Source organism: Hoplias malabaricus, chromosome 15, assembly GCF_029633855.1.
Source record: "Hoplias malabaricus isolate fHopMal1 chromosome 15, fHopMal1.hap1, whole genome shotgun sequence".
Taxonomy (NCBI): domain Eukaryota; kingdom Metazoa; phylum Chordata; class Actinopteri; order Characiformes; family Erythrinidae; genus Hoplias; species Hoplias malabaricus.
In genome coordinates this window covers 29,528,145-29,546,813 of record NC_089814.1, presented here as the reverse complement: position 1 = coordinate 29,546,813, position 18,669 = coordinate 29,528,145, and the positions used below count along the sequence as shown (strand labels likewise).

The 18,669-nt window shown below is 37.6% G+C and overlaps 1 protein-coding gene across 3 annotated transcripts in view; it reads left to right on the top strand.

Moving 5' to 3' along the window:
- The window catches only part of LOC136668527 (rap guanine nucleotide exchange factor 6-like), a 134,599-nt gene that overhangs the window by 87,651 nt on the left and 28,279 nt on the right, over positions 1-18,669 (top strand). For 2 of the 3 annotated variants that reach the window (XM_066646098.1, XM_066646097.1), the window contains exons 10-18: positions 754-912; positions 1,818-1,970; positions 5,047-5,211; positions 6,109-6,216; positions 6,977-7,180; positions 7,298-7,406; positions 8,036-8,279; positions 12,099-12,256; positions 18,288-18,528. In XM_066646098.1, coding sequence (XP_066502195.1) covers positions 754-912; positions 1,818-1,970; positions 5,047-5,211; positions 6,109-6,216; positions 6,977-7,180; positions 7,298-7,406; positions 8,036-8,279; positions 12,099-12,256; positions 18,288-18,528 — 1,541 coding nt within the window. Of the gene's footprint in view, positions 1-753; positions 913-1,817; positions 1,971-5,046; positions 5,212-6,108; positions 6,217-6,976; positions 7,181-7,297; positions 7,407-8,035; positions 8,280-12,098; positions 12,257-16,098; positions 16,114-18,287; positions 18,529-18,669 lie in introns of all 3 variants that reach the window. The other variant, XM_066646096.1, reaches the window with a different exon arrangement.

Genomic DNA, 18,669 nt, shown 5'->3' with positions numbered 1-18,669 from the left:
CCTTGGGTAGACCAGCACTCTACAAGAATATGGAATATCATATTACAGCTATGCAGATGATACTTTGATACCGTGGCATATTTTTAGATACATTTTATCCCACTGACTCAATTTGTAAATACCTTGAAGATGGGAACAAACTTGTTGAATAGCACAACTCCTCTGTTGATTAAAGATCTACATCTATCTACTTGTAATGCTGTAGCGATGTGAGCCGACCAGCCTGTTAGTTCTGCCTAATGTAAAGACTAAGTAAAAAGGAGCAGGGTTCAGCTACTACACTGTATAAAATGGAATAGCCCAAATGCTTGAAACATTTAAATTCCAAATAAATGAAAATGTTTTGGCCCAGATAACAATACAAATAATTTTACATTACTTCATAATATTTTAATAGTAGTGTTATCTTTGTAATTCTTTCAAAAGTGTCTCAAATGACTTTTATGTATTAAAGGTGCTATATAAATAGCCTTGCCTTGCTGTTACAGATACCTGAAATAAAATATTGCGAATTTGAAGATGTTTGGATATAAGTGTATTCAAATAACTATAACAGTTCATAAGAAATAATGGGCCTAGATTTGCTTTTGCTTATCATATAAAATAATTTTACTCTGGTTTGCAAATGAAATGTCCATAGTCCATAAAGGGTTGTAGGTTAAGTACCAACCAGTACCAGTGCCAACGTGACAGCCAAGACTTGTCCATTTCAGAGCAAATATTAAAAGTTAACTTGAAAATTTGTGTTTTCAGTTGGACCAGTGGTATGTGATTTTGAACGGAGCTGTGGAAATCAGTCATGGAGACGGTCGAAATGAGATCCTCTGCATGGGTAACAGTTTTGGCATCTCCGCCTCGCTGGACAAACAATATATGAATGGTGAAGTGCGCACCAAAGGGGACGACTGCCAGGTGAGGCTCCGATTAGTGCTTGATAATTTGTTTAATAATTTGTTCACAAGGACGGGCCAAATGTCTGCAAAAGTCTCGTACATTTCAAGATCAAGCCAATATAAATCACCTCTGTTTATGATCAGCTATGGAAGGTTCAGTGATCATTTGTGTTGATGTTGATCTTTGTTATGACCTGAGGCACTACACATCTTTTCAACTAATTTTCAAACATTAAGTTATTTTACAAGCACTCTCCAGCATAGTCTGCTGAAATGATTGCACTAAAAGTTGTTTACAAGCTGTAGTTTATTGAGAGGACTGAACTAATGCAAAAGAAAAAAGCTTGAGAAGTTTGCCTCAACCTTCAGAGGAGTTTAAGGCAACACTAGGTTTAGATTTAGTATTTTTTACTCTTGGGCTCCCCCTCCAGTTCCAGTGCGTAATACATTTTTACATCACTCATGGGTTTTGCAGTGCTGAGCCTGACAGAGGCTTTATCAGTGAGGCATCACAATAATTTGCAAGCTGTAATATTAAGGTAGGAGTCACTGAATCAAAACAAGAACCATATCTGAGCATACATAAACATCCCCAACCTCTCAAATAACAATTAAAAACTCTACTAAGGTGGCTACACAGGAATTAGAAACAGGCTTGGAGGTTTGCACGGCCACTTGTTCTGTGACCTGTTTCATTTCACAACATAAACCTTCACTTCCTCTAACAACATCCTCTTGGCCCAAATTGCATTTTCAGCATCAGTGTCTTAGTCAAGCCAGTGAGGCTGGAGCTCTGTGCAAACACTCTCAATGCTGTGCCACCATGACTCCACTCTGCTGCTGTTTGAGTGTCCATGTGTGGTGCAGAGCAATGTGTTGCTGTACTATAAGTTTACCCGCTTGCCTCATGTTATTGTGGACCAGTTTGTGTGCATCGCACAAGAAGACTACTGGCGCATCCTCAACCATGTGGAGAAGAATACACACAAGGTGGAGGAGGAAGGCGAGATCGTTATGGTGAAGGAGCACCGCGAACTGGACCGTAGCGGCACCCGCAAGGGCCATATCGTCATCAAGGTGAGAACACTGTTTACTGACGTAATAAAGTCTCTTTAAAGAATTCATGAAATTTTTACCGTTGTTCCTAACATAGCCAGTCAAGTAAGGCACAGGCAAGAAGCCTGCTACTATGTCAGCGCTATCACATGGATTTAGCCAACATGTATGAATATACCCCACCATTTAGCATTATACATACTGCATGTTCAAATAATTGGACCCTTTAAAAGGAGTTTCTTATGTGGTTTCTATGAGTAACTATTAATTATACATATAAAAAAAAAAATATTTTTGTCTATCTTTCTTTACTCACATACCAGTGATAAATCTTATTATTTAGATTTGTAGCTCCAGCGCAGACACTGTCCATGGCTGTCCATGGATGTAAGGAGAGAATTGTGTAGATGTAGATTTTCGCCAAACTATTAACTGTTTTCCTGTGAGCCCTCTCACACTTTCATATTTGATGACCAAATGTACCTTAATCTATCATAATTGTAAATTTTTAAAATGTGTTTCACACACCCCTTTTCTTCTCTAGGAGCTATATTCTTTTATTTTGCACAGCTTTGTTATTAAAGTTTACGAATATTCACCTCTTCTTCTGGAGAAAAGAATGTAATGTACCTCTAGGAAACATAACTGGACTTTTAAACTACTTTTGTACCTTTAAAAGTACATTTACACTGTTTGTACCTTTAGTGACAATGTACCTCTACCATACCTTTGTTTCTTGAGTGTATGGTGTGAACAGTTCTGTATTGGTAAACTTGTGCAATACAATGTAAAAAAAAAAAGCTGACCGCTCATCAGAGTGGCCAAATCAGGAAGTATGACAAGGGAATGTTTCTTATATAATTCTAATTCTATAATGCTAAGCTATATGATTCACTATTTGCCTTCATTTATTTATTGTCACTACAGCAATTTTTATTTGAAACCTACCTTTTGTTACTAGGAACTCTACCATGTAGATTCTGCCTCAAGATCTTCTGAGTGTGGTTATATTTACTTGTTATTGAAAACTGATTGGCCCTGCGTTCAAATATTTTGCCTTTTTTATGGATGTACTAGGCTTTGTGTGTTTGATTTATGCACCTGCTTTAGTTTCGAATCCTCTAGCCTTGGTTGAATTCATTTAAAGCATGTGGCCATTTCTTTATAAAAACAGAAGTTGCATCAAAAGATACATAGGTACATGAAATAGCTTACATAAAATGACATCTATTGCGTGTGGACTCATTCCACGGAAGTCATATGCCTATCTGTATATTTTAACCCTTTCTTAGGCCTATGAAACCGGGTAAGCTTATTTTAGGGAGGTTTGTAAAATTACAAGCTGCTATTGAAAATTGAGATTTGTACTCTTACATAGATGCCTCTTGTGAAATCGGACCTTTTATATGAGGCACACCAGTAACCCATATGCATTAAAAGCTGATAGGATACCGATCCTTTATGACTGCATGAATTTTGTTAAGCGATTATACAGTTCATATTATACATTGTCTCTGAACATGTGTAGGACAGGTTTTTCAGAGTAAAGATTTGAGTAATTTCATACTGTTTGTGTTTTTAGTGTAAAATTACCCAGAGATATGTTAATGTTACCTTATTTGCATATGTTTTTTTTTTTTGTAGTGCCCACTGGGGTTAGATTTGAATTGCATATACATGCTCCTACATAATACGTTTCTATACCATGTTTGGTATAGAAAAGATACAAAAACACCACTCTGATTTATTGACAGGGTTCAACAGTCACACTTGTTTTTGATTATTTTTGGTAACACTATGAATATCCACAGATGTTCAATTTCACTTTCTTCTAACTAATTGATGCTAATTGAAGCACCACCTATTAGCAAAAATGTGTCAAAATTGACAGGCTCTCTCAAAATCTTATTACTGATGGGCCTGTGAATTTCAGCAAATAGTTTTGGAGTTTCCAAGATTTGCAGCAAGTATACCAGTATACAAAGAATAGGAAAAAATGTGGTCTTTTGTTTTAGCAGTTATTGAAGTTTGACACCAGTTCTGTGGAATGTTTTACAAAGTAGGTTTTACATATTTTTGGCAAGTGGCTGGAGCTTAAATGTTTTCTCTTTGACTTGATTTGACGTGGTATCGGTTACAAGAGCAAAGGTGTCACAGAGACCCCCTACTAACACTTGACCAAATTTCATGTCTCTATGGCTTCCTATATGGTGTGACCGAAAACAATAATGCAGAACGAGAAAAACGCATCAAATCCAATAGTGTTTCAGCACTGTGTGCTTGAACCCTTAATAAAATTGAGAGGCCTTGTAAGGTTTCTGAGAAAATAATGTTCTTACATCAGTCTACGATCATGTGGGTAAGCTCATTTAGAGACTTGTAAGGCCTATTAGTTGTAATGAAACCACATGTACCCACACCAACTTCTCATTTTTTTCAAGGACTGAAAATCCCCTCTAGTTCTCTATCTATGTAGCTATATATAATAAATAAATAAAATGTATTTCATGACTTCCAGTTGTTCTTGCAATATACACCAATCACCCATGACATTATCATGAATAGTTTTTCTACACTTTTTGTCCACTCTGTTAACTCACTAATATAGGTGCACATTGTACTTCTACAAAGTAAACAATCATTAATCAATCCATATGTTGCACTGCATTCTCTTTTTTTTGCCTCCTTTCAACCTGTTCTACAGTGCTAAGGACCACATAGGACCACCACAGTGCTGGATCATTCTCAGAGCTGCAGTGACACTTTCTGTGTCTAATCCACTCACACAACACACACTAACACACCACTACCATGTCAGTGTCGACTGAGAATCATCCACCACCCAAATCATACCTCTGTTGTGATCCTGTGTGGGCCATGACTAGTGAATAGGCAGTGTGAAATGGGGATAAGAAAGTGCAGCGGAATAGGTGAACTACAGTCTGCATTTGCAGAAATACAAAGTGCTCCTATCTGGTCATTAGAGCTAATAAAATGAACAAAGAGTGTATCTATAAAAAATAAGTGATTCTAATCCAGTGATGATTCAGTGTATATCTTAAGAAAGTCATTTTTGGTTTGGTTTGTTATGGTTTAGGGCACTCCAGAGAGGTTGATCATGCACCTAGTGGAGGAACCTTCTGTGGTGGACCCAACCTACATTGAAGACTTCCTCCTTACTTACCGCACTTTCCTGTCCAGTCCCATGGAAGTGGGAAAGAAACTACTGGAGTGGTTCAAAGTGGACAGCTATAGAGATACGGTGAGTGTATGTGAAAGAAAGTAAATTAAGTTGCATGACTGCATGAGTTCTAAACTAACAGCTACTATCTATTGTAATTATTTGTTATGCACTACTACAATATACAATATTGTGTGTTATACAAAATGTTTCTTAATTTCTGATTCTGATGAGGCTCTTTGAGGCTCATTTCTCTAAATACTATGTGACCATGTGCCAGAAGAAAATTATATTTGTGGTAACTTCGTTTTAGGGCCAGAGTTAGGGTTAATAATTAGGGTGTTTAGGGTTAGGGAGAATAATTTAATTTAAATATATATTGAAATATAAAATGTTTCATTAACATTTTTTTTGTTCCTATCGATATCGGAATTATATCGTATTGACCAAAATTAAGAAATATATTGTGGTAGAAATTGTGGCCATAGCGTCCTGCCTTACTTTCTTTAAAGGCAATATATTTGGCATTGCTAAAATGCATCAGTGAACCAAAACGTTAAGAAATTCACAAATAAAGTGAACTGTGTTGATTATCTCATGACAACAGCATATTTTGAGGTCTGGAACAAGATGAGAGAAAATTTAGTTCTTGTACGCAGGCTAACTGGGCAGCGTTGAAGTTTTAGCTGAGGCAAATTATGGTCAGATAATTTGGTGCTAAATGGGTTATTAAATGGTTCTCCCAGTCAGAAGTGGTGGATGCTTACTAACAGTGGTCCAAGTAAGAACAAACAACAAACCTAGCAATAGGCCTATGGGACTACAGTTTTCATCATTGCACAAGGAAACAGCAACAGAACAACAGAAGTGCTGCTGTGGCATAAACCATTGATAAGTCACTAGAAGAGTATGTATTGCACTGGTCCATAAATTTAGATTGTTTTTCTGAAGTAAAAATATTGTATTTCTTCAACACAGGTTACACGGATAGTGCTGTTATGGGTAAATAATCACTTCAACGATTTTGAAGGAAACCCTTCTATGACGCAGTTCCTGGAAGACTTTGAGAAACTGCTTGATGAAGCGGTAAGGTTATGTGACATTTTATTCAAAAGGAAACTATGCAATGAACACTCTTGACTGAATTTGACTGAAATAAAATTTTGTTGTAAAAACCACATTTCTGGGAAAATTTGGAAATTGTGTAAAATGCAATGAAAACAAGAGTTTGTGTCCTTGGACAAATATGTATTTGACAAAAGTACAAAAAGTGATGTGCTGGCAGACTTGATAATTTTATGTAAATTTGAACAGATTTTAAATTTCATGCCTTTAAAACACTGTTAAAAAAGTCTGGGGTGGGGTAAAATAAGCATGAAAAGTTTATAGAATTTCCAAGTGAATCTCCAATTTATGTGGATATCCACATGTCAAAGACTTTGCAAGAAATGATGATCCATGGAACACTACTTTAGGTCAAACTGTTTGAAAGTATACTGCTGTGAAAAGATTCCAGACATATGTGACCTTCTAGCCCTCAGATGACATTGCATGAGAAATTGTTGGGCTACTCCAATGAAAATGGCATGTGAGCTCTGAAATTCTTTAGGAAACCGTTGTCATTTACCACAGTCTGCCCCATGCAACCTATTACACAAAGAGAATCCATCAGTTCAATGCAGAAAAGCTTGTTCTGGAAATGGGGTTTGTCATGTTAAAGGATGTCTTTATAGTAATATATTTTCTTTAGTCGAATAAGGTTTTAACATTTGTTAACCTCAAGTAGTTTGTTTACCTGTTGGTCAGGAAAATCCAAACATTTTGTGGTTCTTTTTCACCTTTTCAGAAAATGAAGGGTCATTTGCGGTTGCTGAACATCGCTTGTGCAGCTAAAGCCAAGTGGCGGCAGATCACTCTTCAGAAGCCCTCCAGAGAGTCACCACTCTACTTCACCTTCCAGGGCGGTAGTGAGAGAGGCTTTGGCATATTTGTCGAAACTGTGGAGCAGGGCAGCAAAGCTGCAGAGGCTGGTTTGAAACGTGGAGATCAGGTAAACATTTTGTTAAATGTGAATGACTGAGTGAGTAAGAATTCAGAAGGAGCAGGGCATATGAACTGTACTGTTTTGGATTGTTTACTCAGTATTAATTCTATCTCTCTTTCTCAGATAATGGAGATCAATGGTCAGAACTTTGAGAACATCTCACACTCCAAAGCTATGGACATTCTGAAGAACAACACCCACCTTTCCCTCACAGTAAAGACCAATATCTTTGGTATGTTCTTATTTTAATTAATATTTCAAATGCCTAAGCCCCCTTTGGATTGGATGAGTTTTTCAGTGGGACGTTTGTAATAAAATTTCACATGTCCCCTCTGTGATAAAATCCTCTAGACAGCAATGAAAAACTAGAGAACGTCTGAGGTTCTAGTTCCCAAATTATGTCACATGATCATGAGCAAGGCTCTAGTTCAGTTCAAGTAACATCTGCAGCTGCCAAAATAATCACTCCTTCTATTAGCCTGTGTGATCTCCATTTTCTTTCTGATTTAATTTTATTCCCCTTCTGATAACACTATCCCAGGTGAAACCTTTATTTGTATTGTTTCGCTGCTCTGAAAAAAATGTCTGGGATTTTCTATGGAAACACATGCTCAGAGGCTAAATACGGTGCACAGCAGTGCCCAAACCCCTATTCATTCCAATGCAAGGTGTGATCTCCATGTTAAAATGCAGAAATTTGCATCCAGACAGGATTTAATTTTTTTTCCCCCAAACATACCTACAAACCTCCCAACAGTAACTTAAGCAGACAGAATTTTTTCAAACTCTCAAATGGCTAGGATAACGGAGTCCATACTTTCTTTTAACACTGTATATAACCATGAACGCTTCCTGTTCCAGTTTTCAAAGAGCTCCAGAGCCGCATTAAACACGAGAAAAAGAACGGCGGCCTCCACATCCCGAAAATCCAGGAGAAGAAGGGCAACCGCTTTTCCATCGCTGAACTGCCGGGGGATTTGGAGTTCCCCACTGACAACAAGAGCCACAAGAAGTTGAAGGCCAACACCGTGTCAGGAGGCCGTAATAAGATTCGCAAAATGCTAGAAAAGACAAGGTTCAGCATTCTGCCCCCCAAACCTTTCAGGTAAGGAGAGAGAACACTGTTGAGGAAATTGTATTATGTCTCGTAATGTTTGAAATGTAGCAATTAAAAGGTGAAAGGTTCAGCAGCCCAGTACATCTCTATTCATTTTACTTTACTTAAAAAGACAAGACTGCAATTAACATACAGATGAATGGTGTCAGTGCTCAATAGTTAAATATCAGCTGATATGAATCATATGGCTATTACTGAATATACAGAGTAATGGCACTGATAATGACAACTTTATTATAGAAAGGTCATGAAAATGTCTGTATATCAAGTATCGTGTTCCTGTACCTCTGACAACTTGATAGTTTATTTTATCACCCTCTGATTTAGGTTAATTGATATTAATGCAGTCTTCCTCATGTTTTATATGCATTAAAGCTGCTCAATATGGACATATTAATAGGACTGTGAATAGATTGCTCCATTTTGCTGTCACGCTATAGCACAACATTAAAGCCACAATGGTAAATCAATAATGTGACATCACATCTCTAGCTTTCTTTTTAAGGATCTCATTGGCATACTGCTGCCTTCTGAAATATCAATATTTTGAAGGCCAAGATTGTGCTACTGATAAAACCATATATTGTACAGCCTTTATTATGCATTACTTTCAAAGCTCCAAAAAGGTCTCCTGATCTTACAGAAAAATTGAACTCACAGACCTCTCCCAGTTCCATTCATTTCCCATTCATCTGCAGTCTTCATCAGGTCTCAGTCCTGGAGCACTCTAATCCCTGTCCTGAGCTCCATGGAAACCAACCATGGGGAAATGTTTCCCATGCCTTTCCTGTCACCTGGATTCCAGCTTTCTGAACAGCTCTGATTTGAGTCTATCAAGCTTCATCAGCAGCCTATTATGACAAAGCAATAAGCTGTAAATGGCTGAGGAAAGCCTGCCATATTGGAGTCTTTGTGAAAAAAAAAAAAACAGGGCTGCCGTCTGATTTCCGTATGTGCAGGCTGTCAGCTGTGTAACTGAGAAAGGCCAGATGGCTATCTGCTTTTCATTTACACTATCCATTCATTGATTCCTTTAATTCAGGTGTTTGTCTCCTGTTATTGATAAATAATGAAAGCTGCTGTTACTTTCCTTACATGTTGGGGAAAAAAACGATGTATACAGTTAAATAGTTGTTACATTTCAAAAATTCCATCATTGAGGTTTAGAAAATCATTAAGTGCAATGTGATGTGAAATGTACAAACTATGAATTCTTTACAAGAGCGGAGAAAGAAAGCAGGGATATTTTGCATTAAAACATTCTGCAAGTAGCTCCCTTTTATGAATGGAAATTAATAAAATATTCATGCAAATACCTAATCAAAAATATCATGAAACATCATATCTTCTCTATCGGGCAGTGTATTTTTAGCTTTTTAATATAATAGTGATTAAATTTTAGAGGCATTAAGTTCTCTGTTGTGTGGTTCTCATCAAAAATGTATCAAAAATTTACATTATTGTTGCCCCCCGAAGTGTATCAATAAGTTTGTACAGGGTGGGCCATTTATATGGATACACCTTAATAAAATGGGAATGGTTGGTGATATTAACATCCTGTTTCAAGATGGGTGGAGACCATGGCGGCCATTTTGAAATCGGCCATTTTGGATCCAACTTTTGTTTTTTCAATGGGAAGAGGGTCATGTGACACATCAAACTTATTGGGAATTTCACAAGAAAAACAAAAAGTGTGCTTGCTTTTAACGTAACACAGAAGACTATGTGTATATTCTCCTTTTCACTCTTACAAAGTAGATATTTACATGTGCCATGCCACATTGCTTGTTGTCTCTTTCCCACTCCCAAAGCTAACCTGTGATCTGGTTTACACCTGGTCGTTTCATGACTCAAGTATGTTGTTTTCATCCCAGTTTTTACCACATGAATTTACACCTGTGAATCAAAATCGTTTTCAGTTAGTCACTTTAAAATATGAATGCTATTTATCAGTTCCTAGTTTAGTCTGAGAAGCAACCATCTGCGTTGTCCATGACTGTCCATTTCTGGCTAAATTGCATCTCAGTCCCCCTTATGAAGTGGTTTAAGAAATCTGTTTGAAATTCACCTTGAGTGCATTGACACCAACATCTTTTTTATGGATAACTTCTATCCGAATATAATCCTGAGATTCAAGACACATGAAACGACCAGTTGCAACAAGAATGTTATTAAGCTGTTTTGTCCACACCAGGCATTGATGCTATTGTGGGCTGTGCTGTCACTGGTGCTGAGAACTTTCCAGATGTGCCAGGATTCCAGGACTGTGTTTCTATGTGTTTGTGTTGTCAGCTCTGTATGAAGTGCTTCAGTGCTTTGCTTAAGGCTTGCTTTCTGCTCACTGTCACTTGTCTCCTGTCTTTACAACTGCTTCACGTGCACAGGGGACTGTTTGGGTAAGAGATGACCCCAGCTTTCTCTCTCTCTCTCTCTCTCTCTCTCTCAAGCCTGAAGTGTTAACAAAGCCACCATGCTTTTGTGATTTTAATTACATGCTTATGGGGATTATTCAGCACAAAGCCCAAATAAAAGAAGGTCCTGTAGTTTTGAGTTCTTTCAACACCTGGGGATTATGTTTTAGCTCCTGAAGCAGGAGAGGCACAAATGTTTTTCTCACAATTCCCTCAGTGCTTTAGGCAAAGTACAGCAAATATTAATAAAATGTATTTGTTTGTCTGATATGACACTCTGGTTGATCTACCACATCTGGCACAACAGTTTGGACAATTTATCTGTGCCTTTTCTTAAATTTGTTGTTAAAGTTGTTTTTCTAAATTCTAATCTGCAATCTCTTATTTTCCTTTGGCTTTCTCTGATGATGTGCAAGTGGAATTTTGCAATGAATTATTTGCTAAATATAATGGTGAATAAATAGAGGATAAGCAGTCCCAACAGGCCCTACTTCAGTGGTCCTGGAATTATTGTCAATCACTTTGACCTACATACGTTGTCTGTGCATCCAGCTAAAGCCAAATCATTCCCAGAGAACCCTACAGTCATCTGTTTTACACTCCTAAAAATACAGTGTAATTGTTCAGTGCCTCTCTGTTTGTAATTCCCAGACTTTCACATGACTTGAGATTATAAATAAAAGACGTTGACACTGGGGTTATGACACTAGGAATAGCAGTTTTCCTAGCCATGTGTGGGCAATTGTATCTTAAAAAAAACCCCAAAAATATCACTTTTTTCTTTTCTTTATTTACATTTGATGTCTCTGTAATATCAACATCCAGAGTTATCATCTGTATTCATAATGCGAACACATCATTAGGAGGGGTAGTGGATGGCATGTCTTTTTTTAGGCAGCTCACTACAGAAGATAGGCCTTATCTTCATAACTCAGTTCGCCTATAGGTTATAGCTGGCTTGGCCCTCAAACCTACAATGAAAGAGAGCTTTCAACTTTTCCATTTTTCCGATCTTATGCATGTCACATGTCCTTTGTCCTGCTGCATTTATTTTTTATTTTTTCCCCGTGTTACCCTTAATTGGATGCAGCGTGTACCATCTGTGTTTATGTATTTTGTATGTCTGTGTATGTCTGGCAAGTGACCACCTCTGCCATTGTGTTTTTAGTGACGCTTGATTGTGGTCATGCTCAGTATTCACAAGACAGTGTGTGCTCTGTGAATGAATTGTGAAATGAAATGTGTTTTATTTAGGCTGCATTTATTAGTTACTTTACAGAGAGCAAACCATGTAACAGTTGTGTATCATATTCACACATTAGGCAATGAACCTGATAGAATTTTAATTAATTAGAAGAAATCCCTCTCTCTCTGTCCGTCTCTCTCTCTTTCTCAGTGATGGAGGTGTGAGTCAGTCTCAGGATGACAGTATCGTGGGCACTAAGCAGTGTAGGCACAGTGTGGCGATCATGCCTATCCCAGGGAGCCTGTCGTCCAGCAGCCCTGACTTGCTTCAGCCAGCCACCAGTGTGCTGGACTTTTCCAACCCATCAGGTGAGGCTTTTCACTTTCAGTTCAGCTTTCAGAGAACTAAGGCTTCCTCTTTTTACTCTTTGCATCATGCTGGTAAGAAAGAAAGTCCTGTTTCCATACAGGGATATATAGTCTGCTGAACAGCTGAGAGTACACCAACAGCAGGATTAAATGGAGGATGATCATGACTGTCGTTTACAATGAATCTTCTGTCACTTCGGCCACAATATGTTAAGAGGTTACTGGCACTGATAGTTAATTTGACACAGACACAGACTTCAGTTTAATAAAGAAAATGGGTTTGAAGCTATATGTGAGGCTTTCCAAACAATCGTTAATTCCGAGTCGCCATGCATCTAGGCACAAATGACCCTCCGAGAAAATCCGCAGATTTTATATCTTTTATTCAGCAACGAGGGCTCAACACTTGGCTTTCTGTTGTCCTTTCCAAATATGCCCAACCCCTGGATTGTTATTTCCAAATCACGTTTATTTTCAGTTGCTAAATATTCATTATCTCTAATGTCATTATCCATAATGCTTCCATTATTTTTGTAAGCCAAGGAGTACACTAGTTTTACGAAGTAACAACTGCCGGCTTCAGGCTTCAGTAAGGCTCTACCTTGAACTGGTCCCCTCTGACAGCTGCCCTATTCACAGTTGATTATTAAAGTTAAAAACTATTGGTGTCTCAGGCCTCTGCCTTGGATCCAGCAGGTGCTTGGAAAATAAGACCTTTGTTAACATACAAAGCGTATGTGTGCTGTCTACCAGAAACCTGCTGAACTACAATGGGCTCCTTCAGCATATCTGATAACATTTCTCAGGCCTCACGGATAATCATCCATCACAGAGTGTCCAACAATGTAAAGAGTGTCTTGCTTTATTCATGTAGTGAGAGAAAACACAATAGCACAAAGTTTTAATTCCACATGCTGGATATGCATACAACGTAATAAATCTGGAGAAGAGTTTATGGGGGTTTAGTGATATATTTAAAGGATACAAAGCCAAAGTATCTATACCACAGTATATACCACAATGATAGATTAGGTATTTTTATAGTTTTCACAGTGTCTGGGTACTTTCTCGGTAACTAATTCATGTTTGCCATTTGAGATGCAACACAGAACAAGGGAAGAATGCTCAGCTGGAGCTTCCAGCTGGATCGTAATCCTTTATAATAATCCTTCATATGCAGGAGGTTTAGCCTTAATGCTGTTCAATTTGTGAATGAGAAGTTGGCCTGAGAAGAAAGCAAAATTATGTCCATAGATAACTGGTTAAGTTCACTTGTTTGGCAAACTGGAATTACTGAAACATTCAAGGCTTAAGGCAAAATCCACTTTGCGCTTGTTTTGTCTTGTGTTATATACAGGTTTTACAGAATGTGCAATGCAAGTACTATGTTTTATAACAGTTATAAAACAACAGTAATTTACTGCAGAAATACATGGCCTAGCCCATTCAGTCATTGTCTGTAACCACTTATCCAGATCAGGGTCACCGCAGGGCTGGAGCATACCTGAAATCACTGGGCACAAGCCGGGAACACACCTAGGATTGGGTGCCAGTCGATCGTAGGGCATCACACACACACGGTAGCTTTTTTGTTTTTAGCCAATCCACCTACCAATGTGTGTTTTTGAACTGTTGGAAGAAACCGGACTGCCCAGAGGAAACCTACACGGACACAGGGAAAATTCACAAAGACCCGGGAGCCGTGACAGTGACATTAGCTAGCCCAGGACCTAGCCTAGCCAAGTGGTTCCCAGATTTTTCTGCAGTTCCCCCCTTTTGTAGATAAGAATATTTTCAAGTCCATGTTTTGATATGGTTAACTGTTTTTACCACTACCCAAAGCACAAGTTTACTTTCAGCCTGTGTTAACCCCTAGGAGTCAAAACCTTGTGATTGGTTTGAAAGGAGACGCATCAAAACAAAGTCTCACTGAGCATTTTATTAAAAATTACAGGGTTTGTGCTTTGAATTTGAAATATTATATTTGAAATTTGACTTAAAAGTTGTGCTCCCTTGTGAGTAAATGTGCACAACATGGGAAGGGACATGCCATTTATTTATATTAATATCATCCTCACATTTTTATCTTATTCTGCTATTCTGCTTTTGTAGTAGATTAGAATACCAACAATTGGCTTTTAAATTAGTAAGTGATTTTATGTTATAGTCTTAAAATAAATGTTTTTTAAGATTTTATTAAGCAGTACCCACAACAGTACTGGGTCACAATCAGACAAAGTCATGTTTCTTTTGTATTGTGTCAGAAAGTGTGTTAGCGCACGAAAGTCTATTCCAAATGCTGCATGTATTTTAGTATAGCCAGTGTGTACATCCATTTACGATAAAATAAACAAATAATGTATTTATGTTCAAGGCATACTGATATCTTGATAGGAAACTGATATATTGTCCCATCCCTGGTATTCTCAGAGCAAAACGTAATAGAAATGTTAGCTGTTTAGAAAATGAGGGTTTTAATATCATTTCCAGTGGAGGTAAAGCATGCCTCAGTTTGAAACACCATTATGTAGATAATTCAGTATGCGGTTAGGGTGTATTAGCATTGCTGTATTATCCACCAGTAGTCAATATATATTGTTGTATTTTCAGTCATTAGCCTGCAAACACAGAGGCCAAGGGAAATGCTTCAATAATAAACATGATAAATATAGTTGGGCTCTGAGAGCCGATGTGAAGGGATTATAGTGAGCTGGGCTTTATGGCATTTTTGGTCACTGAATGTAAAAAGCCATGCATTAAATTTGCAATACGAGCCCATTTTCGAGCTCAACTTGGTCACCGCTGTCTAAAAAATAGGATTAGGTCAAATGTAGGCAGCACTGGTCTTTTGTCGTGCAATGTGAGAGGTGAGACAGTGCTCCATTAATTGCCGGATAGAATAGTACTGCCAATTCGTATTGAGTTATTTGCTTCTACAGTTAAATGAAAATGGGTTAATATAATCACATTAGAAATACAGGGTTTGCCTTTTAGAAATTAAAGTATGTATTAATTAAAATATGGGGAAACACAATTCTCTCTGGGTTGTTTACGTTCAGGATCTCCATGTCGTTTAAGGTGGAACGGTATGTTTGAGAAGTAAAACCACTGTTGTTTGTATGTGGCTGAAGTTTAACTTTTCTGTAAGATTTTATTCACTGTTTGAATTACCACAGAAACACATTTGTAAATTGAGTTGTTTTGTAGCACTTTCAGTAATGCAGTTAACCGTCTCCCAAATTTGGAGACACTTCCACCTTAAGTGATCTAAAGCAGCAAAGGTAAGTCAGTATTAAGCTGGAATAGAGCAATGTCCTCATCCTGGTTCGTGCATTTGGAGATTTGGAGCTCTCTCCATTGTCTAAAATACAAAACAAAACACAGATGTTTTTTCTCTCCCATGAGCAGAGAGAGAAAGCCTAGCATACAGGACCGAGAGAGTCTTTTAACTGACACCAGGGCTTCATAAACACATTAGACTGGTTTCCACCACACAAAAAGACTGGAGAGCTAGGAAAATGAAAAGTGTTTTTTTTGTTTGTTTAGGTTATTTTTTTTTAACATTGCCTTTAAATTCAAAGTCATTTATGTTTTTTCTTTTCCTCTGAAAAATTCACATTCATACGAAAGCCAATATTGATCTCTGTGAAATGAATAGCTTAAAAAATTGAATTTTAACTTCTGAGCAGTAGACTGGAAACTGGAAATTGTAAACAAATTGTTGATTTTGTTACTTATTTTATAACAACAATGCGAAGCCCACTACTCTTTTCTGTTCTGTCGCATTTTCAACCTCTCTTTCCTTTCTTCTTTTCCTCTGCCCTCTTTTCTTGCTTTTCCAGCGGCTGGGTTTTATTGTGAGTATAAGCTTTTATTCACATGTAAAACCTTATGTTAACCCTTAAAAGTCCAGAATTATTTTTCTAGACATTTAACTTACCTTATGTTATTGTTTACATATGATCACACAAATCCATAATCAGTTATGTTGTGTGTTATTTCAACATGATCATGTCAAAAATCGAATTATAATTACATCTTTATCAATTGTAATGTTTGTATATCATCGTATCGTAGCATTCAAAATTGGTCAAAATTTAACTTAAAGTTTTAACTATGAGGAAGAGACAATCACTGTGCTTTGGTTTTGATAAAAATAACCTTGACTTCTGAGGGTTAACTTACCTTTTTGTATCCGGATTCTTTGCACCTTCAGTGAACCTACTGAAGTGTGTAAAGTCAAAAGCATTCATTTTGTTTAATTTCCAGTCAAAAGAGACATTATGTACAAATTATTCGTTTTTCAGTGTTAGCAGCTCCACAACAAATTATCATTGCTGTCCAAAGAAATGTATCTCTAAGAAACATAACATTTTTAACTTTTAATAGAATTCAGTAGATGATTTTATTCCAGGTAATTTTGAAGCATTTCTGTTGGTTTTCATTCTGTTCAGCAATTCATTATGAAATGTTCACAAAATGTGAAGGAGTGCTGCTGTGTTCAAATGATGTAATAAACTAAAAATCAACAAAAATGGAGATACATGTTTTTCATTGGATAGAGACAATGTGATATCTGTTTCTTCAGCATTGTTTATGCAGGGACATTTCTCCACACCACCAGTGATCAGTCATAGATTCTGATTGCATTTTCTGCTTTGGCTATGGTCCAAGTAAATTTAAACACATTCAGTGGTGTTGAGGCTTTGCCCTTTTTGGTGTCCAGTTTCTAATATTACAATATACATTATACATACATATACATACATATTACAAAATACATTACAATAAAATAATGGCTATTTTGAATGGAAATTAAATCACTGGGGTGAAATTAAAACACTTGAGGTGTTGCTTTTTTTTCCTTTTCTGTTCAAGTTTAATATGTTATTTCTCTTTATCTTTTTCTGCTTGGATATTTGTGTAGTGGGGTCAATCCTTGTGTATGTTGGGTATTTTGTGATTTAATTTAATTTTCTCCAACCTCAAAACCACTTTGTTCAACCACACTCCAGATATTATCACATCATCACATAACATCTTACACTTAAGGTTCATCAGCACAAGACTGGATCAATTCAACACTGACGATTGATCTAAGCACTTCCCTGTGAAGACGCAGCATAGGCCTCTAGGACTTCTTGGGAGCAGAGCGTTCCCAGCATCTTTAATCGAAATCCATTTGGCTCTGGAGTTGCTGGCCTTAGCCCTGGCTCTTTTCAGCAACAGTGCAGCTCTAATGGCCTTCCATGTCCTTGACCTTAGCACGTAGAGCCCATGGCTTCATATTGAGTGCATCTGATCACTGCTTTGGTTGGATGTGTGAATGCAGCATATACCACACATTCATCCGTCATTATGTTGTTTCTGGCTACGCCTGCTTCATCTGTTTCTCATAGTGTCTTATGTCTTACCACTGCATTGTTAGCAGTCTTACTGAGGTTTACACTTCCTGGCAGTGTTCATATAAGAGCTGTAAATGCTGAAGCATTTACTGGAGCTGCCTACTGTGCATATGTGTGAGAAATAATGAGTGCGTTTACATTCACTTAATAATCCATTCATGTCCGCGGAAATATAACTGGACTGTGTAGCACAGTCTACGACAAGTATTTTGAAGTTCCCTCACCGTTCTGTATCTGAAAATTCATTAAGTGCCACTCAGGAGTCGTGGCAGTGGGAGCATGCGTCCAGCTGCTTAGGTCTCTGTCTAAAAAACTCATTTCAAAAACCTCATCTCCCTCTCAGCAGCAATGAAGGGAAATCTGTGAGAAAGGCAGCATTGCACAAAACTAGAAATCATAAGAAAATCAAATCAGTTTATTGCCAGACTCATGTAAACTTGGAGTTTTTACTTTGGAGTATTTAGTGTTTATTTCGCTTTTCAAAATGAATACAATAAAAAAAAAAACAAATACATACCTTAGAAATACAGTGTGCTTTTATAGTAGCCACACAACAGCCTAATATCCCCATGTCCAGTGGTGAAATGTTGACTTTTGTTTGCCATTCTCTCTTGTCCCACTAACAGACATTCCAGACCAAGTCATACGCGTGTTCAAAGCAGACCAGCAGAGCTGCTATATCATCATCAGTAAAGACACCACGGCCAAGGATGTGGTCTCACACGTGGTCAACGAGTTTGGCCTCATTGCTGCTCCTGAGACATATTCACTGTGCGAGGTGTCTATCAGTCCAGAAGGCGTCATCAAACAGCGGCGGCTACCAGATCAGCTCTCCAAACTGGCTGACCGCATCCAGCTAAACGGCAGGTATGATCAGACCTAGGGTTTGTCGCAGCAATGTCACAAGGGGTTAAGTCAAAAGACGGTATTTTTTTAATGAGATTTTGGTGTTTGTAAGGTTGTATGTTTAACAAACTTATTGTAAAAGTCCACATTAACTCTTGCAGT